The 24,465-nt window shown below is 34.1% G+C and overlaps 2 protein-coding genes across 6 annotated transcripts in view; both read left to right on the plus strand.

Annotated features, from left to right (window-relative positions):
* Nucleotides 1-5,985, plus strand: part of LOC111460060 (serine/threonine-protein kinase tricorner-like) — an 8,082-nt gene extending 2,097 nt beyond the window's left edge. For all 3 annotated transcript variants that reach the window (XM_023103141.1, XM_023103142.1, XM_023103143.1), the window contains 12 exons: nucleotides 635-809; nucleotides 1,176-1,259; nucleotides 1,332-1,573; nucleotides 1,661-1,880; nucleotides 2,116-2,195; nucleotides 2,275-2,359; nucleotides 3,028-3,159; nucleotides 3,268-3,381; nucleotides 3,478-3,525; nucleotides 4,407-4,491; nucleotides 5,219-5,275; nucleotides 5,443-5,985. In XM_023103141.1, coding sequence (XP_022958909.1) covers nucleotides 635-809; nucleotides 1,176-1,259; nucleotides 1,332-1,573; nucleotides 1,661-1,880; nucleotides 2,116-2,195; nucleotides 2,275-2,359; nucleotides 3,028-3,159; nucleotides 3,268-3,381; nucleotides 3,478-3,525; nucleotides 4,407-4,491; nucleotides 5,219-5,275; nucleotides 5,443-5,558 — 1,438 coding nt within the window. In that variant the 3' untranslated portion in view covers nucleotides 5,559-5,985. The remainder of the gene's footprint in view (nucleotides 1-634; nucleotides 810-1,175; nucleotides 1,260-1,331; nucleotides 1,574-1,660; nucleotides 1,881-2,115; nucleotides 2,196-2,274; nucleotides 2,360-3,027; nucleotides 3,160-3,267; nucleotides 3,382-3,477; nucleotides 3,526-4,406; nucleotides 4,492-5,218; nucleotides 5,276-5,442) is intronic.
* A 741-nt stretch (nucleotides 5,986-6,726) lies between these two features.
* On the plus strand, nucleotides 6,727-13,693 carry LOC111460292 (probable serine/threonine protein phosphatase 2A regulatory subunit B''delta). Of its 3 annotated transcripts, XR_002713413.1 has the most exons (14): nucleotides 6,727-7,362; nucleotides 7,655-7,897; nucleotides 8,031-8,136; nucleotides 8,244-8,343; nucleotides 8,565-8,670; nucleotides 8,839-8,929; nucleotides 9,565-9,706; nucleotides 10,046-10,193; nucleotides 10,294-10,403; nucleotides 10,878-11,034; nucleotides 11,133-11,258; nucleotides 11,364-11,508; nucleotides 13,285-13,415; nucleotides 13,510-13,693. XR_002713413.1 is itself a non-coding variant. In XM_023103492.1 (13 exons), the coding sequence occupies exons 1-12, from the start codon at nucleotides 7,210-7,212 to the stop codon at nucleotides 11,499-11,501; spliced, it is 1,620 nt and encodes a 539-aa protein (XP_022959260.1). In that variant the 5' UTR covers nucleotides 6,727-7,209; the 3' UTR covers nucleotides 11,502-11,508; nucleotides 13,285-13,693. The 3 variants fall into 3 exon arrangements, 2 of the variants coding, with proteins under 2 accessions (XP_022959260.1, XP_022959261.1); XM_023103492.1 differs by having other exon boundaries at nucleotides 13,285-13,693; XM_023103493.1 differs by having other exon boundaries at nucleotides 11,364-11,502; nucleotides 13,285-13,693.
* Nucleotides 13,694-24,465: the final 10,772 nt, after the last annotated feature.

Below are 24,465 nucleotides of genomic sequence, written 5' to 3' on the forward strand. Positions count from 1 at the left end.
AAAAAAAAAAAAAAAAAAAAAAAAAAAAAAAAAAAAAAAAAAAAGAAGGAAAAACGTTCTTATGCATAAAACTTATTTTTGGGAAGGCATCTATTCTGTTTACACATATCTTTTTTAAATTAGCTGTTAGGTGTAAGTGTATATATCCAACTTTGAGAGACCAATGTTTCCTCTGTAAGTCAAATATATACTGGTCTGAATATGCCTTTTATTTTACTCTTTAACGTATTCATTTTTTTAGATTATATTTTGGTAAAGTCCCAATGGAATATTTTAGTAAATTATGTATGTATATAAAATATCTGCTAACAAAGAAATAGTTGCGGGATTAGTTTAGTTTTCTACAGTATTCTCTCCTCCTTAGTCCTTCCTCACTCTATCTGCTGCCTTTCCATCTTCATGTAAAGTACTGTGTAACACATGCTAAATTTGTTTGGCTTAGGTGCTATCATTCTTTGCTACATTTTGTTTTACAGATGTTTTTTTATTCCAGTTGCGCACTTTCCTTTTTAGGTCAGCCTGCGGTTTTTTCCCGGATATGGATTGAAGTCCTCTGTCACCTTGGCTGTTTAGTTAATATTCTATGTACTTGTTCATTTTTCGTACCATGGAGTAAAGTTTTCATCTCTTGCAGACGCCATGTACTAGAAAAGAAGTTGGCTGATGCTGAGGTCTCTCAAGAAGAGCAGAGCAACCTGCTTAAGCATCTAGAGAAGAAGGAAACGGAGTATATGCGCCTTCAGAGGCATAAAATGGGTGCTGATGATTTTGAGCCTCTAACAATGATAGGGAGGGGTGCTTTCGGAGAGGTGTGAATACTTCCTTTCACATGAAAGTTTGTCTATCCATACTTGATTGTGCGGCTGCTATTGGTTAGCTTTTAAAGTATGATTTGACACTGTTTTTAACTAGGCTGCTAAGTCTAGTAATTCAGCTGAAAGAAAAGGACCAAGTGTTAATAGCCGGAGCTGGTCAAAGTGAACTCGTCTTTCTTTTTTCCTATTGCATCGGTGCATCTTCCCCACTTGGGGTTCCTTTTGGTTTGGGACAGTCTGGCTGGCAGTGGGATCTTGCTTGTAGTTTCCATATGCATTATTTTTCGTGAGCACTGTCTTACAGAATGTTAACCTATTGTACATTCTATGAGACACATTTCCATTTTGATTGAGATACAGGTTAGAGTTTGTCGTGAGAAAGCAACAGGCCATGTATATGCCATGAAGAAGCTTAAGAAATCAGAGATGCTTCGAAGAGGCCAGGTATGATTGCATTACCGGCACTATATTCGGTTTCCGTCACTATTTTATTGAATGTGTATTATTTGACTATAGGTTGAACATGTGAAAGCTGAAAGGAATCTATTGGCGGAGGTTGACAGTAATTGTATTGTAAAGCTGTACTGCTCTTTCCAAGATGAAGAGTATTTGTATCTTATTATGGAATACTTACCTGGTGGAGATATGATGACTTTGCTTATGAGGAAAGATACTCTAACAGAAGACGAGGCCCGATTTTATGTTGGTGAAACAGTTTTAGCTATTGAGTCAATCCATAAACATAATTATATTCATAGGTGAAAACTCCTGCCTGATTTATTCTGTAGTTTATAAATTGCATTGGGTTGTTTTGGAGTAACCCTTATTCCCTGTGTGCTTTGCAGAGATATCAAGCCAGATAACTTGCTTCTTGACAAGGATGGCCATATGAAATTATCAGATTTTGGATTATGTAAACCATTAGATTGTAGTAACCTACAAGAAAAGGATTTTTCCCAGGGAAATAACCTCAGTGGTGCTCTTCAAAGTGATGGGCGACCTGTGGCATCAAAACGCACACAACAGGAACAACTACAACATTGGCAAAGGAATAGGCGGATGCTTGTAAGTAGTTCAGTATCATGTATGGTAGATCTGTAATTACTTTACATTAGTCACTTATAAACTGGTGTACTGGTGAGCAAAAGTTTTCCCTTTTGATTTTGATTATTCTAGGGGGTTTCTCCACTCTCTTTAGTGAAGTTCCCATTTTAAACCTTTAACAACCACTCCTCTTACTGCAAACTTTTTGTTGCTTCCCCGATTTTTGTATTTGACATCAAGGTGATTTGGGATGCAGGCTTATTCTACAGTTGGAACTCCTGATTATATTGCTCCGGAAGTTTTGTTGAAGAAAGGATATGGAATGGAATGTGATTGGTTAGCATCTTTCTGCTCTATTCGGTATATTTTTATATTTCAAGAGAACCTTTTAATTATTTTGCTAAAACTTCTTCAGGTGGTCACTTGGTGCCATCATGTATGAAATGCTTGTGGGATTTCCACCGTTTTACTCAGATGAGCCAATGTCAACTTGTAGGAAGGTAATATGGAACTAGTTTCTGATTATGCTTATGGCCCTTAATTTCTTAACATGAATGGAAGTTAAATCTCACGGGGTATGTCGCATTTATGTTGGTTTACGCTTACTGGATGGGAATGAATATGTGGATGAATAAAAAATGAAGGCCAATCAAAATAAAACCGGTAGAAAATGGAGAAGAACTTCTAATGTTAGGGCTTACTGAATTATTTTAGATTGTTACAAGACTATAGTTATGTAGTGAAGCAAAATGTTAAACTAAAAATTGAAATGGACAAAAAGAATGGATAAATGAGAAAAGTGTCCTCCACCTTCGTTTAGGATGTCGCTATTTTGACTGACGAGTCTAACTACTATTTTGGATAGGTTTGGCGACCTAATTATTTTCAACTTGGGTAAAGAATAATTATAGAATGGGGAAATAATCTTCAATCCGTCATTGTTATTCCTTATATGTAAACAGACCCTTAATTTTTCTTATTTCATTAAGGGTGAACTGGAAAATTCAGGATGGTCTGGGCCTTATAGGGACATGGTGTAATTTGGATAAACCATCTCTAATTTGTGTAGCTTAGTTAATTATTTAGGAATTGACTCTTTCGTCTTGTGATTTGATGTTGTTTTCTCTCTCATGAGTAATTTTTTTTTTCTCTTTAACCTATGATGCAGATAGTTAATTGGAGAACTCATTTGAAATTTCCAGAAGAAGCAAAACTCTCTCCAGAAGCGAAGGATCTAATTAGTAAACTCTTATGCAATGTTGAACAAAGGCTTGGGACCAAGGGTGCAGATGAAATAAAGGTGTTGTGTGGTGTGTTCTGTTCTAAATTTTGATCAATCATTAACATAATGAGTTCCTATGATAGAGTGGCAATTAAATTATTGGTTGATTTGGCTTATTATTTGTAGGCACACCCGTGGTTCAAGGGCATTGAATGGGACAAGTTGTATCAAATGAAAGCTGCATTTATTCCTGAGGTCAATGACGAATTGGATACTCAAAACTTTGAGAAGTTTGAAGAGGTACAGAGTAATTCATTTTCTGTATCTGCGGCAGAACTGCTGCTGCTACCCTTGTGCTAACTTGTTCTGTCTATCTGATTATGGATGTTGTGATAGACTGAAAATGCAATTCAGACGTCATCAAAATCAGGTCCATGGAGAAAGGTTAGTTTGTCAGGCTCCTGATCATGTATCATTTGTTTATTGAGAACCATTGGAATCGGGTTTTGCTTTTACAGTGACAAAAATATTTACTGTGGCCATTCTATACCTTGCATCTATAATTTCCTAATATGCTGGATGATTTTTTTTTCTTTTTCTGTTGTGGCTTTCTCAATCAAATCCATTTTTGGGGAGTTAGCTGAAGATATATGATAAAATTACTGTGTTTTTTTCAGACTTCAGTCACTCGTTTGATTTGAAGTTGGAGAAGCGGCTTTATTTCAATGCCATAAATTTGTAATACTAGGCAACTTCTAATTGAGTCAAACAAGGTCATCTGGTTGGAGACTTAACGTGTCAACTGATGACTTTTTTTTTTTTTTTTTTTAATGAATGACTAATTTCTTGAATTTCAGTATGATTCTTGCCATATGGGAATCAGCTTTTGGGGTGGTAAACAAACATTTGGCATGTCAATGGTATTGGGAATCGTCTCTATTTTCTAAAGTGACCAGATGGTCTGGAATCTGGACTGTGTTGGAATTGAAACAGGAGGAGACTCCTTGGCAGGCTGTTTTTCTTGCTATTCCTTGGTTTATTTGGTCCGGAGGAAAATTAGTTTATTATGAGTAATGAGAAAAGGTCTGGAGTCTAGCGAAATTCAGTCTTCTCTTTGGTTTTTTCAAGTAAATTCGTCTTTTCTTGATTCTTAACGACTAGAACCATTGCTTTTCCTCTTTTCATTTGGGGAGAGGCGTTAGGCCATTGTTTTATACGACCTTGTTCGTATTTAAGACATACGACGATGATCTGGAAACCACCGGTATATGTATAGGACAAAATATGCTCTGCCTGTTTGCTTATCTTTTTGTTGTTTAATGCAGATGTTATCATCGAAGGACGTCAATTTTGTGGGTTATACGTACAAAAACTTGGAAATCATTGATGATAATCAGTTGCCTGGAATAGGTATCTCTTTTCACACCTCTTACAATATTTTTCTCTTGTAGTCGGTTCAATTTTTAATGCATATTTGAAGAAAGAATTCCATCAGATATATATATTTTGCTTTTCACTTCCCCTCTCACACTACCCAAAAACCAAATAACAGGATGTTTTTCTTTATTACTGGTAGTAATGCCACTCGAGGCAATGTAGGTTTTTGTATTGGTTGGCTTGGTTACTCATTTCAACTTTCAATCGTATTTTCTGGGAAAGGCTATTGTTTAGTCGAGGTAGATTATATTGACAAGTCTTTTATGGCTTCTATCTTCATTTCTTGGGTTCATGTTTATCCATAGTGCTTTAGTATGTATTTCTTTTGTCCTTCCAGGCAATTGGAACATAAAGAAATGGTTAATACATTCAAGATTATTACGTATTTATAAAATACCGTCTCAATTCATCCTATTTCATCAGATCTGGAATGTGATATGGTTCTGAAGGATGAACTATATTATCTTTGTTTTCTCTTATATATGTTTGGGAACAATTTCATGGCAGAATATATTCAACTAATATACCGTTTAATGTTAAGATAGATGTTTCTTTAGTTCATACATAACTAAAATGTTTGTTGTTAATACATGAAACGCATTCTCCTTTTTCTTGATTGGAGATATTGTCTTTTACGACATCCATTTACATGGCCGATTTTAATAAACTTACATGACTTGTCTGCGTCTTTTATTAACAGCTGAATTGAAGAAGAAGAGCGCAAAATCTACAAGACCTTCCATCAAATCTCTTTTTGGTAATTTTCAAGCCCTTAGGAAACCTTCATTTTCTTGCTGCTATTCCATTATTTGTTCTTGAATTTGCATTGCATTGTTTCCGTAATGATTGCCCCACGAAGAATTTCTTAAGCATCTTTCCTTCGTTAATGTCATTTTAAGTTGTCACTTTGGTCTCCAACCACAGCTAACGAATCTGCAATGGCGACAAATCAACCCGTTCAAGGCAGCTTTTTGAAACTCTTGCCTCCCCAACTAGAAGTCCCCGAGAAACCGATCAGCGCCGGTGAGAAGCATTCATGATTTAGCTTGTCGTCGGAGTTGCTTCCAAAAACCAATCCTGCTTTTTTGGTGAGACTACCCTTACTTTTTAACTGTTGCTTTGCATATTAGGGTAAATTTTTGGACTGAAAGGGTTTTTAGAGGGAAAATGGGCTAATTTGTTGGGAGTGAGTGAGTGAGTGATTAAAGACAAGCACAGATTGGCTCTTGGATCATCCGTTTCCATTGGTCACTGTAAAATATTGCCATGGAGGGAGGTATAGGTTCTTTCCAAACTCCGACTTGTGAGTTCTTTATTCTTTTCTTTTATTTATTTCCAACCCCTCATGCAAGATGCAAAGTCTCCTTTGTTCCATTCTCTAGCATTACTGTTCTTGTAATTAACTTACTGTGTTGTTTATAACTCGTATCATTTTACATATCGAAATTTTAGATTCATATTAACACATTCTAAGTTGTGTGATTATCTTCTCTTTTCTATCGTTTGGACGTTTCCTAACTCACTTGATTCTATGCCTTTGAAAGTTTCATTTTAGTCCTAGTACCTGTGTTAAGTTTAGTAACAGGTTCCCTTCGTTTCAACCAAAATCAAGATCGACCATATTAGGTATGGTTAGTGTATAGGATCATCTAATTCAATACACAAGGTAAACATTTGTGTCCGCTCTCACCTCCCTTCCATTGATGCAAAAAAAAATATATTTGAGGAGGTTGTTTCGATGTGATTGACTATTTTGATTTTGATCTTGCACTTATATATGAAAAACCGCAAAAGTTCCTTAAATTTATTTGCGGTGTTTATTTGGAGGCATTCACAGAGGTATATTCACATATTAAAAAACCCCATTCTATTTTAATAGGCATTTTAGTACTACGATTAAAAAATAATCTTATTGTTAGTACACGTTTTTAAAATATTAGTGAACTTTCAGAAATAATATCAAATAGAGATAATCCATGAAATGTCGAGTATTTTTGAAATAAAACAATATCGATTTTCATTTAAAGTTTATGGATATTTTTTAAAAATTTGAAAGTAATTATTAATTTTGTTTAAAAGAAAAAAGTTATTTTTTTTATTAATTTAGTAATTGGTTAAAAGAATACTATTTCCATTTTTTTTATTTAAAAAAAGCAATTATTGGGCCCTAGCAAAGCTAAAGCCAACTTGATTCGTTAATACTGCTTCCGTCGAGAAAATCAACGGCCCCCGTTTCCATTTCCACTTACAAAACGACGGGCACTTTCATCCGTACGATTTCTCGACTTTGTTCTACAGTCGATCTGCAGTTACAGTCCAGTCGCAGTTCAATCGGAGTCGGCTCAGCTTCCCTTTCATTGAAGCCCTTTTTTCCCTTTGGATCCAATTATCGCAGTATTCCTCCGTCGAACTCGAATTCCCTCTCTTCTTCCACATGCAGCTCCGTCACTGTCCTCCATCGGCCATTCTTCCGGTTTCGGAGCTTCTGAGTCAGCTAAATCCGTGGTGGTTTGGTTCCATGTGTTGTTGATCACCAGTTGTTGTTGCGTCGTTTGCTTTTGGAGATCTTACTTCAAAGTGCTTCGCAGTGGAGTGAGAGTCGAGTGTGGAGTTCATGAAGAGTGGGGATTAGGTTTTCTGTTTGTGGTGATTTGAATTTGCGGTTTGTACGAGAGGTGGATTGAATTCGTGATGGATATGGACGCTGTAGGTGACTTGGAGTTCCCGCTGGACCTGGAGATGTTGCAGCTCCCCGAGGTATCTTATTTTGCTCTGAAATCCAATCCTTATGTCGTTGAGGCGCTGTTTTCGCAGTGGCTTTCGCTTCCCGAGACTGGCCGACTGGTACTTCTTCGATTCATCCTAATACTACGCTTTGTTTAGAAACTCTAAATCGATGTTACTCGAGTGTTCTGTACTTTCAAGGTCATGATTGGTGTTCTTTATGGCTTCCTATAACAAATGAGAAAACTAATCAATTTTAGAAATTACTTGCGCCTCTCCATAGCCACACAGTGAATAGCGATTCCTTCGGCAGAAGTTCTTGTATTGTATAGGAATTTATACTGTAAACGTTCATCTGATTTTTGCCTCCTTCTGACGACCCTTTTCCCTCCAATTATTGTTTTGAACTTAGGTGAATTCTTTGATTACTGATGCGAAGTCCGGTGCTTCTTTGAATGTTGGCGGGAACTCTACTGGAATGGATGGTGTTTCTAACCATTCTCTACCTTCCATGTTTCCCGGTGGCAGTACACCTCCACTTTCACCACGCAGTGCATCCAGTTCCCCACGGATGGTGAAACAGAGGTTTGGACCTTCTTCGTTAGGCTCTCCACTTAAGTTGGTCTGTGAGCCAGCAAGAGAGGCTATACCACAGGTATAAAGGAAACTGTAGATTGTTCGCTAATTATTAATCCAAGTATGCAGGGCTTGTATGTTTGTCTGTTCAAAGTTGCATTAGAGATGTTACAAGTTCACAGAGTCTCATGAGACTTATAATATGTTTGTAGTTTTATTTTACAACTGGTTGTCCAGCACCGAATGCCACGACAGAAGATTTTCTATCTAAAGTGAATCAATTTTTTCTGTCTCGTTCGGATGGAGTGCAAATAAAGGGTGAGAATGAACTGTAATGCAATTGTACTCTTCTCTTGCTTGTTCCTGTGGCTCTTTTTCTTTTAGTTTCTTAAGGAATCATTTTTCATTTTCCTTTTTCAATGCAGAGTTTAAATCAGTCACGAAGGAGATCTGCAAGTTACCTTCATATCTCTCCACTACTCTTTTTAGGAAGATTGATGCTAACTGCAGCGGAAAAGTATCGAGGTATGCAGTTAAGAATGGAAGTGAAAATATCTATATGTGAACTTTAAAATGAAAGCATTTTTAGGATTCTATGCTCTGTTTCCACATATGTTGAATAATTGAATGATCCTTGGAATCTGAGCAACATGGGACTATTAATTAAATCCTGATGACTGAATGAGTATTTGTTTTGTAGATTTTTTTTCTGGAAGTCTGTAATGACTTTGTTGCTTATTTTGCAGAGAACAGTTCATCAATTATTGGATTACGAGCAATATGTTAACTATGGATTTAGCAACTCAAGTATTTACTATTCTCAAGGAGCCAGAGCGAAATTACCTTGTTCAGGTATTGTTTTCTATCAAAAGCTGCATATACGTGCTTCACATTCAAACATTGATGACAATCAAAAATCCTTTTTGAAAATTGTAGTTTGGCTTAGCTCATTTCTCTGAGAAATATCGCAGGGAAAAATTGTTTCCCTTTCCTCAGTAAAAATTTGTATCTTCAATTCAGGATGATTTCAAACCTGCCTTACAAGAACTTTTGGCAACTCATCCGGGGTTGGAATTTTTGCAAAGTACACCAGAATTCCAGGAAAGATATGGTGAGAAGATTACAGCTACACTACTTTTTCAGATGTGTAATCAGGAACTGATTTTATAGATATATTGTTTCTATATTATTTAGACCTTGATCACACTGTTTCTTTTGCTAATATAATTTGGTTGTGATTTCCACGTGTCAATTTGCCTATACATTCTTCTGAAGGGCTTCAACTTTGACTAAAATATTCCTAGTGAAGTTTTAGTGATGATACAATGTTTCAACCCAAGTAAACATTATCAATGTTAATTGTTTGAGCATTTGATTTAAAAATTCTAATTAGCGGAAAATATTCAACTCTATTTTCTGAAGTTATTCATGTTCTCAACCTCATGTACTTTTCCCTACTTCCATGATTTACCCAAGCCTCATCTCATAACCAATTGACTTTTTGTTTTTAGCTTTTGAAATTAAGATTATTACTTCCATCTATGATTTTTTTTTGTTATCTACTATTTTGAGATGTTTCCAAATCCAAGGAAAATTTTGAAAACTTAAGTAGTTTTTCCTCTTTTTATTTATGGTTAAAAATTTACTTGCAAGTCTAATTTACACATGGGTCCAATGTTCACATGGATCTAATGTCTTGCAATGTGAAACTGATTCGATGTGTACTTTCTCTTACGAATGGAACAGCTGAAACAGTCATATACAGGATATTTTACTATATTAACAGATCCAGTAACGGTCGTATTACCCTCAGGGAGTTGAAGCGTGGCAACTTAATTGCTGCAATGCAGCATGTGGACAAGGAAGAAGATATCAACAAAGTCCTGAAGTATGCTCATATGTTGACAACACTCAGTTTTCTTGTAGGAAATCAGAATGTTATCTATAGGAGGCAGTTATCTTGATACACTCTAATCACGTAGTTGTATTCTCTAAAGGAAACTTGAACATGATAACAGACTCCTTATGTCTCAGTTGTTTTGTCTAGGATATAGTAAAATTACTTTTTCTGTCATTTTATGAAATAATGATTTCTTTTTTTTTTAAAAAAAATTAATCTTTCTTCAAAATAAGGTCTATCTGATTTTTTCTTTATATGCTAAAAACATATGTTGCTATTGTTTAGATTTTGGATCTTTTTCATTACGATTGTCCTTGTGTGGTTTAGGTACTTCTCATACGAACACTTCTATGTCATATATTGCAAATTTTGGGAGCTTGACAATGATCATGATTTTTTTATCGAGAAAGAGAATGTTATCAAATATGGTAACCATGCTTTAACATATCGGATTGTCGATAGAATCTTTTCTCAGGTTTGAATTTTTCCCCTTGGATTATTCATCTATTGACTGGTTTTTCTCTTGGATTATTCTTGGGCCAACAAGCTTTTTATTTGTTGTCTTTTCCTGTTAGGTTCCAAGAAAATTTACTTGTAACGTTGAAGGGAGGATGGGGTATGAAGACTTTGTGTTCTTCATTTTGGCTGAAGAGGATAAATCATCTGAACCTAGCCTCGAGTACTGGTATATTTACTCCTGTCTGGAGGTTTTGTGTGAACTTTCTAATGTAGTTCAATTTAAGGTATTTTAGATTTGAACAGAGAAATAACGGTTTGAACATGAGTGAAATTTGCAAGATCAATATTTCTTGAAAAAACTCAATGCCTTAAATGGAAGAAAGCATGGAAAGAAGTAGGATTCCAGACCCAGATCATCTAATCTACTGCAAGATCAAATAGAAAGAGTTCTCTAATAATTTTGTGTTGCATCTTCCTTTACCATTTCAGCTGCGACCTCTCATCAATTTAGATCCTTATCTTGATTATTTTGTTATTTTTTCTTCTTTCCTAGCAAAAATCAATTGGAGATCCTTTCATAGTCTCAATTAAGATGTAGTGGAGGGAATATCTTTATCTTGTTTGGGGTTTGGGGATTGGGGGGTATAATGTATAATCCAAAAATACGGTGTTGCTTGATCTTCCTGATTCCCTTTTCTAGGTTCAAATGCATTGATCTAGACGGAAATGGAGTGCTCACAAGGAAAGAAATGCACTATTTTTTTGAAGAGCAGTTGCACCGAATGGAGTGTATGGCTCAGGAACCAGTGCTTTTTGAGGACATATTGTGCCAGATTTTTGATATGATCGGACCAGAGGTCAATTCCTTGTCCTAGCTATTGCTTCACTCCTTTTTTATTTTCACAACTTATTTCAGCTGAGTATGGATTTTATTGGTGTTTTGTTTCATATATAGAATGAGGAATGCATAACATTGCGAGATATTAAAAACTGCAAACTTGCTGGACATGTTTTCAACATCCTTTTCAATCTCAACAAGTTCGTTGCTTTTGAAAGTCGTGATCCATTCCTAATCCGTCAGGTAGATGTGGTGTTTTTGCCTCAAATTTCTGGCAAATGGATTTGCGCTTTCAACTATGTTGTGCTTTGAAGTGCTGAAGAGAAAATTAATATTCTATTTTGTTAGGAACATGAGGATCCAACTTTGACGGAATGGGATCGATTTGCACATAGAGAATATATTCGTCTTTCCATGGAAGAAGAAGCTGAAGATGCTTCAAATGCAAGTGATGCCTGGGATGAGTCACTTGAGGCTCCTTTTTGACGCATGGGTAATCAATTCCTCCTCCTTTTCCCTTCTTGTTTCTTTAGTTTGAGCTGTTGAATATGCTTCCAGTTGAAAGTGGGAGATGTCTGAGTTGATGGATGATTAAACCTCCTCCTCCTCCTCCTCCTCCTCTTCAAATGGTGAAGGATTTTAAAAGAAATAAAGAGTGAATATAATTCCAGGAGGGACAAGAACTAATCCTTCATCATCTCAACTAAAGATATTTCCCTTAGACAATTCTCTTATATCCTTTTAACCAAAATTCCCAAATAATTACTCTCTAGTGCATTAGGCTTCTAAACTTGTGCTTTCTTTTTAAAAGGGTAGTCACACAAATCTATACAAAAAAAATTCTGAACTCTCTTAGGGACGGCAGAAGAGAAAATGAAAGCATCTCGGAAGTTCTTGCCATGAGCTGAGGAGAAAGAACACCACCAGAAGAAATGGGAACTCTTCTAGGGAGCTCGAAGTGATACTGAATATTGTTCCTTATAAGGTTCTCTTTGGAGTTTGTTCCGTTAACATTTTTTTTTATTATGACATCTTAGTCGTGAGATCCATGTCGATCGAAGAGAGGAAAGAGTGCCAGCGAGGACGCTGGACTTTGAAGGGGGTGGATTGTGAGATCTTACATCGTTTGGGGAGGAAAACGAAGCATTCTTTATGAGGGTGTGGAAACCTCTCCCTAGCAGACGTGTTTAAAATCCTTGAGGGGAAGCCCGAAAGGGAAAGCCTAAAGAGGACAATATCTGCTAGTGGTAGACTTGGTACGTTACAATTAGTGTTCGACCATATGAGGTTTCATCCCAACAACTTTAATCTAACTTATGCTATCAGTAATGGATAACAGAGAAGGGAAGAACTCACAAAAGGAGGACCATTGGATAACAGAGAAGGGAAGAACTCACAAAAGGAGGACCATGCTCATTCTCTTTTGATTTGAATGGGCCCGGTCTCCCGAGGCGAGGTACACATATGGCCGGCCCTTCGGGTGTCTCGGTGATACAAACAAAGAAAAGACGAATTCCAATCACATCCCCTCCCCTGGAATCTTCCCAAAACTTAATTAAAATTTGAATCATTGCCACATATAAAAAGTCACTTTCCATCAAAATTTCCTTGGTTCTAGCAATTGCAACCGTAGGGCTAACGGAACTAGCGGAAGCTCATCTATAAAGCTGCCCGTCCTCTGTCCCATATTCACCAAAAAGCTTTCTTTCAAGATAAAGCCTCCAAAGCCATTTAGTAATCACAGAGATATTTCCACTCCTGATGTCTCTCCAATGCCCATGACACCTAGCTGAATGCAGTGAGAAGCAGCCTTCCAATTGATTAGATGAACTTTCCTTTCCATATGAACAGTACAGGGTAAATAGATGGGAAAAATGGACAAACAGCCCACACATTTGTTGAGTAGTTCTACGTTGGCTAATTAAGAGGAAGATCATGGGTTTATAAGTAAGGAACATTATCTTCATTGGTACGAAGCCTTTTGAGAAAACCAAAAACAAAGTCACGAGGGCTTATGCTTAAAGTGGACAATATCATACCATTGTAAAGGTCATGATTCCTAACATCATCTGGGTGAAAAAGATAGGATTTTTTTTTTTTTTTTTTATTTATTAGCCATAACCCTTTCCATAATAGTTGATCAATATGCCTTGAAGCTTGGTTACTGCCAAGAGAATGGCTAAGATAGGGTATTAGGCGACTCGCTAGGAGCACACAAGAGCTTATTGTTTGTGTATTAGCTTCTCATTTGGTGTGATTTTAAATGCAGGCGACGTAAACACATAAATGGTACTCTGGTTGATCGCAATATTGGATGTGAGACGAGAGATGTGCTTCGCACCACTACAAAGTTTGGCCGCTCAAGAAGTGTACATTACATGAAGTTTCCCTGCAGGCTAGGTAAGCCCACCCGGCCATGTGAGACTAAATTCAATGCTTTGCATATTTCCATGATATCCTTTTTCCATTCTTCTGCTCAATTCTTTATTTGCAGCAACACCACATATCTCTTGCTTCTTCGTTGTTCGTGTTACTGTTGTAATTGAACGCTTAAAGCTCTTACCGATCGAATTTGATGTTGTTTCGTTAGATTCCTAGCCAAATTAGCACACTTAAAATTGTATGTCGATCACAATCTTCGTCCCAAAATCAATGTATAGCGTCGACACTTCTCCTTCATGTTTTTCTTTATGGTGAAGTCCGTTGAATACTTCAAAAAAAAAACTTTTAGAACTTTCTCGGTCTCTTGGAAAATTTCTTAAGATGTTGCATGAATTTGCATTGTTCCGGATGTATAAGGTTATATTTTCATGTGGAAAGAAGTTGTCTGTTTCAAAACCGCTGTTATTAACTACTTCTAATGTCACTAGTTCATAAGGTTTTAGTTTAGAGGTCTGAGGTTCAAATCCTTTCATCTCCACTTGTTAAACTAATAGACTTCTTCATTGTTTCCGATCTCAATTTTTGCTCAAACAAAGCGTAAAATTTATGGGTATATTTTGAAATTTAGCTTAGATTTTTTTTTGTCATCCTAATATCCGTATGAATGGACTTCAAGTTATTCTCCCTTTTTGTTAACCGCTTTTATGATTAAGGGTGAACTAATTCTAAGTCTCAATTGTAAGCTAAGGTGAAAAAGAATGGATTATTTTAAGTCTCAATTGTAAGCTAAGGTGAAAAAGAATGGATTATTTTAAGCTGTCTAACTACCCGCGCTAGTAGATATTGTCTATTTTTGTCTGTTACATATCGCCGTTAATCTCACAGTTTTAAAACGTGTCTACTAGAGAGAGGTTTCTACTCTTATAAGAAATACTTCGTTCTCTTCCTCTCTCTAACCGATGTAGGATCTCACAATTCACTTTTCTTGGAGGCCAACATCTTCGCTGACACACTATCTGGTGTCTAGCTCTAATACCATTTGTAACCACACAAGCCCATCGTTAATAAATATTGTCCGCTTTAGTTTATTACATATCGTCGTCAGCCTCATGTTTATAAAATGTATTTACTTGGGAGAGGTTTTCTACATTTTTATAAGAAATGCTCTGTTTTCCTCTCCCATTGAAGTAGGATCTGACACTTATTTTTTAATGTTAACATTTGTTCCAATAGAACTTATAGGCACTTAAAAATTTTATCACAATAAAATTTTACGTCAAAATATACGAAGTATGCTTTTTTTCCATTAATATATAAAAGTGTAAAATATAATTTACATTTATCATGTAAGGAATTTTTTGAAACTATCAACTTGAAGAGAGTTAACTTAAAGCATATGCGGTAATAAGTATATTTGAATATTAAACCAAGAACTATTAAATGGTCAACCGTTACGGTCGGTACAAAAAAACATTTTTGATACACAAACTTTTATGGAAGTAACAATTTAGCTCTTAAATTTAGTTCTAACTAATTTTGTCGGTGACAGACTTTACCCTTTGTTACAATTTAGACTTTCGTGTGATGAATTTCATCAAAACTAAGCGTTAATTTTATTACGTAACGCTTAGTCTTTATTCATAATAATATTTTTCACAACAAAAGCTAAATCTATACCAACTAAAGATCCCGGATAAAAATAGTTTTTTTAATTTGAATTGGAATAAATGCTCAAAATAATATTTATTTCCAATTATATCCTCCATTCCCCATATTTATTAACTTTTTTTCCTTCATTACATTAATTAAATCTCCATAACAAAACTAGATAAGAAATGCTAATACGTGGAGGATGAATCTTTAATAATTAAAATGAAAAATTAAAATTAAAACTTTAATTTTTATATACATTAATTTATTAATTCCGTTGACTATTGGCTTCCAAAATAATATTAAATATGATAAAAAAAAATTGATGTGACATAAACCATATTCAAATCATTAAATTTAGCAATTAAAAATAAAAAAAATAATTTTAGATTTATAGTTTTAAATAAAGAACACTCACAAGCCACTCAATTTGTTCCTTAAATGTCTTCATTAATGAGAAATTAATTCTTAATTTTAATTATGGAATGTAATCTTGTGACCTCCAAACATTATCAACAAGAAGAAAATTATAGGATTAATTGCCATTAATGTTTTAAAAATAATAATATAATACTTGTAGAAAGAAAAAATAAATTAAAATACCCAGCATTTCATTAGGTTGTATAAATGCAATTATAGAATTTAATGAAATTTAGAAAACCCATTTATGGAATGTTATTAATGACTTTAATTAATTTGTTTCTCAAATTTTGTATTTTTATCAATTTTAGAAGGAAATTAAATTTATTACCAAAAGAATTAATTGGAAATGTTGTGAAAAATCTATGAAAAATTGTTAAAATTTATAACCCTTTTGTTGTAATAATTTATTATTTAAAGAAGACAGGTCTCCTTCCTAATTTGTGCACACAAATTAAACCAAATTACTCATTTAATGCTTCATAATATTACCATTCAAACAAATAAACCCTTTTGCATAAAAACAAAAATTAGGTAAAAATTTTTGCATAATTTTGATGGAGTTGCTAAAAATGAAATCCGGCTGATTAACTCGGCTGCGTGGAAAATTGAATTATCGACTTTTGAAATGATAATTAATGTCTTTGTCTACTGAACTATACTCAAATTGGTTGATTCTACTATGATATCGTATTTGTTTTTGTAACATGTCTTGTCTACTGAACTATACTCAAATTGGTTGATTCTACTGTGTTATCGTATTTGTTTTTGTAACATGTCTTGTCTACTGAACTATACTCAAATTGGTTGATTCTACTATGTTATCGTATTTGTTTTTGTAACATGTCTTGTCTATTGAACTATACTCAAATTGGTTGATTCTACTATGTTATCGTATTTGTTTTTGTAACATGTCTTGTCTACTGAACTATACTCAAATTGGTTGATTCTACTATGTTATCGTATTTGTTTTTGTAACATGTCTTGTCTACTGAACTATACTCAAATTGGTTGATTCTACTATGTTATCGTATTTGTTTTTGTAACATGTCTTGTCTACTGAACTATACTCAAATTGGTTGATTCTACTATGTTATCGTATTTGTTTTTGTAACATGTCTTGTCTACTGAACTATACTCAAATTGGTTGATTCTACTATGTTATCGTATTTGTTTTTGTAACATGTCTTGTCTACTGAACTATACTCAAATTGGTTGATTCTACTATGTTATCGTATTTGTTTTTGTAACATGTCTTGTCTACTGAACTATACTCAAATTGGTTGATTCTACTATGTTATCGTATTTGTTTTTGTAACATGTCTTGTCTACTGAACTATACTCAAATTGGTTGATTCTACTATGTTATCGTATTTGTTTTTGTAACATGTCTTGTCTACTGAACTATACTCAAATTGGTTGATTCTACTATGTTATCGTATTTGTTTTTGTAACATGTCTTGTCTACTGAACTATACTCAAATTGGTTGATTCTACTGTGTTATCGTATTTGTTTTTGTAACATGTCTTGTCTACTGAACTATACTCAAATTGGTTGATTCTACTATGTTATCGTATTTGTTTTTGTAACATGTCTTGTCTACTGAACTATACTCAAATTGGTTGATTCTACTATGTTATCGTATTTGTTTTTGTAAAATGTCTTGTCTATTGAACTATACTCAAATTGGTTGATTCTACTGTGTTATCGTATTTGTTTTTGTAACATGTCTTGTCTACTGAACTATACTCAAGTTGGTTGATTTTACTATGTTATCGTATTTGTTTTTGTAACATGTCTTGTCTACTGAACTATACTCAAGTTGGTTGATTTTACTATGTTATCGTATTTGTTTTTGTAACATGTCTTGTCTATTGAACTATACTCAAATTGGTTGATTCTACTGTGTTATCGTATTTGTTTTTGTAACATGTCTTGTCTACTGAACTATACTCAAATTGGTTGATTCTACTATGTTATCGTATTTGTTTTTGTAACATGTCTTGTCTACTGAACTATACTCAAATTGGTTGATTCTACTATGTTATCGTATTTGTTTTTGTAACATGTCTTGTCTACTGAACTATACTCAAATTGGTTGATTCTACTATGTTATCGTATTTATTTTTGTAACATGTCTTGTCTACTGAACTATACTCAAATTGGTTGATTCTACTATGTTATCGTATTTGTTTTTGTAACATGTCTTGTCTACTGAACTATACTCAAATTGGTTGATTCTATTGTGTTATCGTATTTGTTTTTGTAACATGTCTTGTCTACTGAACTATACTCAAATTGGTTGATTCTATTGTGTTATTGTATTTGTTTTTGTAACAAATTGAAAAACAAAAAAGTTGAAAATCCTAATCGACATTGCATTTCCAGCTCAACTTGCGTTCTCACATGATTGTCTCAATCGAGTAGTGTCGACCACCTAAGGTCTTCCTCAGATCGATAATCCGCTTACAATTGTGTATAGTCTCATGTTTTTTATCGTTTTCTTCTCTATCTTCTCGTAGGTCTGCTTTAGGTTGGTTTGGTCTAATTCAGCTCGATTTAGTAAATTTTTGTCCGATTTTCAGTTTGGTTCAATAGGTTTCTTTAGTTCATACCGATGTTTTCTCTAGTTCACATTTAGTTTTATTCATTTTGCGTTCGGTTTAGGGTTGTTTTTGGGACATTTTTAATAAGATTTGTACTTTCATTAAAGGGCGATTCTCCCAAGTACCCTTTGGATTATTTAGTGGCGTTGAATTAAGTTGAGGATTTGTTTACGCTTGATTGCCGAGCAAGTATGCAACTTTCCTCATGGATGATATTAGGGCTAATACAAATATTATATGATGCACGTTGTTACGGGTATGCATGCATGAATGCGATTGACGTGTATTATCATGACAAGTATGGTGATGATTGCTCATTTAATATCACGATTATGAGGCGCTAGACAAATGGGGCTTGACTCCATTGACTAGCTATTGATTTAGGTCCTACATGTTCATACTGCATACCCTTATTGTAAGGACCCAACCCCACCGCTTCCAGATATTGTATTTTTTCTAGGTTCTTCCGTTCATACTTTCTCTCAAGGTTTTTAAAATGCGTATGCTAGTGAAAAGTTTTCACACTCTTATCAATAACGTTTTGTTCCCCTCTCCAACCTATGTGGAATCACACACATACTGTGTGTTTATATACATGTCCGATCTCCCTTAGATTTATCCCTTAGACTCGAAAAGTAATAACAAAAACAGCTAACTTGCCTTTTATCGAGAGTTCTTCGAGAAGTTTTAACTAGAAAGTTCACGAGTATTTTTAAAACAAAATAAAAAACAATAATTTAAAGCTTAAAAAAAAAATCAAAGGTATTAATGAAATTTTCGAAATCTCTGCAATATTTTTTAATTAAATTTTTTTTTTATATTATCGAAACTTTTAAAAGTTTAAAAGATATTTTTTAAACCGAACGCGAATATCATATTAAAAAATTAAAATATTTTATTTTATTTAAAAAAATTTATGAGTAATTAAAATATGTTCGTCTCGACATTTATTATACTAAAAAAAAAAATTAATAGTTCCAGATAATTTTGATAAGTACTAAGTTGTTTTCCATATTTTTTTTTATAATGGTGTCCCAATTACTAACTAATTTTGACAAGAACTTAACTACCATTAATTATTCATAAACTTAGTTAATTGACACTTCAAATAATTAATTCCAAACAATTAAATTAATTCTAAAATCCTTTTAAGAACCCAATAATTTTAAGGATTTTCCTTTACCTATAAATTGCGCCCAATCCATCAACAAAATTCAATCCTCCCCTGTTTCTTCCGCCCAATCTCTCTCCGCCACCGCTATGGCCGAATTTGGCCGGGCAAACGCCGCCGATCTCCACCATCTACGCCCACTCCCGATTCCCGGCAGTCCACTCGTCGCTTGCCGGATCTGCGATGCAGTGTTTTCCAGTAGCCAAGCCCTAATTAACCATATCGGAGCACACGTCTCCGATGAAGGCGCCTCCTCCGCTGCAGCTTCCAGAAGACAGAGTCAACAACGAAGCCAAACGCATCGGCTTCCGCCTGGTCCGCCGCGAGCGACGGCGATGTTTCTGCCGAGTAGATATTCAGTGCCTCCTAATTCGCTAGGCTTTGACGCGGCGGAATCGCTTTGGCCGAATCAACTCTCTCCATTCGCGAGAAGCCTGTTTAGAGAAGGACCGCCGTCGTATCCGCCGCCTGTCGGTCAGTACCTTACGAATTGGAATGCGGCGGAGGAGGCGAGCGGCGATTGTACGAAGCCTTATATAAATCAGTTGGAGAAATGCTTACCGAAAGTGGGCGGCGGCGGAGGTGAAGAAGACGACGGCCGTCAACTGTATTTCAGCAAACTAGACCTGACCCTGAGGCTGTGAAATGGAATCGAATCTAAATGTAGGCAGAAAAAATAAACTTTTTCTCAATATATTATATTATAATTATAATTATTTTCCGGATAATATTTTATTTCTAGTTCAATTTTATTTTATTTTTACTCATTATTTGGATTAATTTTATTATTTTCATCCCTTTTCTATTACAATATTGACGTTTGAGGGCTGATTTTTTTTTTTTAAATTAGGTTTATTTTCTCACCATTTATTTATTAAAAAATAATAATTTCTTTATTAAAAAAAATCTTTAAAAAAATTTATTCCAAATGAAAGCCGTAAATATTTTATTTTAAAATTAAAATATTAAATTTATTTTAAAATTTTAATAATAATACTGAAAAAAATACTCTATCTATGAAATTTACTTTTTATTTTTACCAAAAAAAAAAAGTTAAAATTTATTATTAGGGACCAAGAGCGTCTATCCACCTCATAAATTATTTCCCAACTTTTTAATATTATTTCTAAATGCATTTAGAAAGTGAGTACTTTTTAGTAAGATATTTTTAAATTTAAAAAAATAATTAAAAATAATAATTTCTTATATTAAAAATATCTTTATTTTTAGTTTTAGAAGAATTGAAAGCCCTAATACTTTATTTTAAAATTAAAATATCAAATTTATTTTAAAATTTTAATAATAATATTAAAAGAATACTCTTCAACAATAATATCTATGAAATTTTAAAAGTAGCATTAATACATTTTATTTATACAAAAAAAAATTATTATGATGGACGAAAAGCGTCTGTCCACCCTTTATAGACTATCTCCAAACTTTTTAATATTATACTAAAAAATTTTGAGTATTTTTTAAACGTCTTACTAATAATAAAGATATTTTTAATTTTTTTTAAAAATTAACAATGTTTTTAAAGTTTTTGAAAAAGTTAGATATTTAATGAAACTTTTGAAAACTAAAAAGTATTTTTTACGCATTCAAAACTAACCAGTTTTTAAATCTCAACCGTATTTTTGAAATTTTTGAAATTTTTTTATTTAGTTTAAGAATATTATTTTTAAAAATTTAGGAGTATTTTTAGATAAAATGCACGGGGGAGAGAATCTAGAGATGAATTAATTTGTATTTAATTATTTATGGATTAAAAACTTAAATTTTATCAACGAAATTTAAACTTACGTCCCAACTTTAATAATTACAATATTTTTGAAAATTAATTTGTATTTAATTATTTTTATAGATAATATAATATTATCATATGATATTGATTAAATATGGAATATAATTATGGTTGAAAATACAAAAATGGATTATAAGACAAATGTCAAAATTTCCTCTCCTAATAAAATTAAATTAATTATAATATTTGAAAAATAACCGTTTTTCTTGGATTTAAAAATTAATTAAATCCTCAATCTGTCTCTTTTCCTAACGTGACATATTTCACATTCAATTCACAATTATTCCTATAAAGAAAATTAAAAATAACCTAATATTCTTTCAAAAATTTAATTAAATATTCTAAAATTGAAAATTGGGAGAGACTTTGGGGCTTGGCCCTAAATAAGGGCAAGGTCGAGTACAATGACTTAACTTAGTGTAGAGACAAGTTGGTTGTGTCACAGAGAATTGAACATACATGCACATACAACGTGTGTGGTCGAACAAGCTTGAATTCCGCACCAGCGATGTTCGGTTAACGAAGACAAATCTCGCCTAAGATTCGACAAAATTGGGGCGAAAAATATGAGACTTTAATTTCCGACTGGTTGTGAATGTTCAAGATCACGACACGACATGGTTGAAAGAAGTACGATCGTGATAGTATTGGATGATGAAAGTTCTACCTCGGCTAATTTAGGGAATGATCATGGGTTTATAATTGAGGAATACTAACTACGATTGTGGAGAGTTGTGTTCGTCTAACAGTTAGTATCTTGACTCAAATTTGTAAAAATAAATGGAGAATTGAGCCGGTCTCTAGAACAAAAATAAAAAGAAAATAAATTTTTATTATTATTCTATATTCATATGGCCGCCGTCATGGTGGTTCATTTATATAATTTTTAAAACCCCACCAAGCCCACCCATCGGATTCGATGGGCCCTGGCGGGTGGCGGGTGGCGGCTGTGAGCACAGGCAACACAAAAGACCATCATCAATCGTCCCCTTTTGATCTTCGAGCACTGAAATTGCAAAAATCAAAGAAGATGAAACCATTTCTCCCTCCGACGTGACAATGTACTCTGAGGAACTGCCATCCATAACTCTCATTTATTGTAAGTGGGTCTCTCTCTCTCGCTTTATCTTGTTTTTCACTCATTTGAATGTGCTTATTTTCACATCCGTAACCTGTTCGACGTAATGCCTCTGAGAATAATTTACCCTTTTTTTCGTAAAACTTGTGGGGCTGTCTAGTGGGGTTGAGACTGAGAGTGCACGTAACCTGTTTGATATAATGCCTCTGAAAAACACTTCCCATTTTTGTTGGGTTATAAGTTCCAGTGGGTACTGTGGTAGGTGTGGCTGACGTTCGAAACCTGTTTGATGTAATGCTTGTGAGAGACACTGCCGTTTTGTTTATAAAGACTATTGGATGATGAAAGTCCCACGTCGGCTAATTTAGAGAATGATCATGAGTTTATAAACAAAGAATACTCTCTCCATTGGTTGAGACCTTCTGGGAAAGCCCAAAGCAAATCCATGAGAACTTATGCTCAAAGTGGACATGATCATACCATTGTGGAGAGTCGTATTCATCTAACAAACACCAGTGGGGTTGTTGGTGATGGCCATTAGTTTTCAAGAATATTTCTGTTTGGTCTCACAATGTGTAAGAATAGGTTTAAAAGATCAAATGCTGACGGGACATTTTAGTTGCTTGTGTGACTTATTGAATGGAAAACAATGTCCCAAGTGGATTTTGTTTGAAATAATTAAGATATCCTTAAATCGATTAAACACGAGTTCTTGCATGACTTCTACCTTGTGCCCGATTCTGACCAGAGAGGCTTTGGATTCTGATCACCGGCTGGAAGAATGAAGGAATTTTCAATGACCCACATTTCGCCTATCCAGCTTTTGTGAGCTAATAGACTTGATTTAGAGAAAGTTACTCCAATTTTGAGTAGACTTAGTAAAATAAGTGAGTAGACTTAGTAAAATAAGTTACTAACTTTATGAACTTCTATGAGCTAGTAAATGAGCTAGTAAACTTAACTTAGTAGAATAAGTTACTCACCTATAGAGTAATTTATGTGAATTGATGGAGTAACTTTATGTGAATGGATGGTAGATTTAGTAAAATAAGCTACTAACTTTATGAACTTCTCTGAACTAATAAGCTTGACTTAGTAGAATAAGTTACTTATGAAGTAACTTTACGAGAATGGCTAGTAGATTTAGTAGAATAAATTACTAACTTTATGAATTTCTCTGAGCTAATAAACTTGACTCAGTATAATAAGTTAATTACTTATGGAGTAATTTTAGGTGAATTGTTAGGAGACTTGGTAGAATAAGTTACTGACCTTATGAGCTTCTCTGAACTAATAAATTTGACTTTGTAGAATAAGTTACTGACCTTATAGAGTAATAGAGTAATTTTATGAGAATTGTTAGTAGACTTAGTAGAATAAGTTACTAACTTATGAATCAATTTTAAGAGAATTGTTAGTAGTTGTCAAACTGTGGATGTAAGTTTAGTACTTTAGTTAGGAAGATTGTCCGTGATTGTTAACTTGAGGAGAAAGTTTAGGAAACTAGTTAGTGCTTTGTCTAATATAAATACTCATTAGATGTATGTTCTCTTTACAACAACAAACAGAATTGAAAAGTATATAAGTGCTTAAGGTTTCTCCGTTCAAAAGCTCTCTTTCCCCAATTTGTTCCTCGTTTCAGTTGTTTGTTTCAACATATTTTAATCATGGGCTACCTCCAATTGCTTCTAGTTGTATGTTTATTCGAACTGAAACTTCATCTGAGATTTCTATTGCTAAGAGAGTGGCATGAGTCCATCATTTGTGGTTGTCTTTCCTACCAATCTCATTAGCAGGAAACCTCCACTTCATCACCAATGGCTTCTTCAGTTTCCCCTCTTTCTCATTGCCTCCCAAGCTTAGGTAAGGCCTCAAAATCCCATTCAACTCTTCTACTTCGTTTAGGGACCAAACACATCCATTCTTGAAGACAAGCAAGCTCAAAAGGTATTTCTCTAAGGAAAAAGCTATTCAACGAAACCGCCACAATGTAATCTCTTACTAATAACAATTAGATTTGAGTTCGAGAATTTGTATATCCCTAATAATCAAATTCATGATACTTCCATAGTTTCTCTTTCATACTTGAATAGTACAAAACTATTAGCTACTTGTGACAGTCCCTTCAAATAATTTATCCTCTTCGAGACATTTTTTAACCTCTCTTCTGACTTTCTAACTTTAAACCTATAAACAGATTATTCAATAAAGTTACCATAATACGAGTATCATATGGATGTATATTAAAAGATATGCATGTCATTTAGTAACTCCTGAATGAGTTCGCTGAATTAGTGTACCCCTACCAAATAATTGAGAACTTGGAAGAATCAATATG

The sequence above is a fragment of the Cucurbita moschata genome, unplaced genomic scaffold, assembly GCF_002738365.1.
Source record: "Cucurbita moschata cultivar Rifu unplaced genomic scaffold, Cmos_1.0 Cmo_Scf00023, whole genome shotgun sequence".
Lineage (NCBI taxonomy): Eukaryota > Viridiplantae > Streptophyta > Magnoliopsida > Cucurbitales > Cucurbitaceae > Cucurbita > Cucurbita moschata.

What these genes read in the sequence shown, in the direction of transcription:
- LOC111460292 (XM_023103492.1), top strand. Translation starts at nt 7,210, where the DNA reads ATGGATATGGACGCTGTAGGTGACTTGGAGTTCCCGCTGGACCTGGAG. An exon ending in AGCGAAATTACCTTGTTCAG is followed by an intron (nt 8,671 to 8,838) that starts GTATTGTTTTCT and finishes TCTTCAATTCAG; the next exon opens with GATGATTTCAAACCTGCCTT. An exon ending in GAACCTAGCCTCGAGTACTG is followed by an intron (nt 10,404 to 10,877) that starts GTATATTTACTC and finishes TCCCTTTTCTAG; the next exon opens with GTTCAAATGCATTGATCTAG.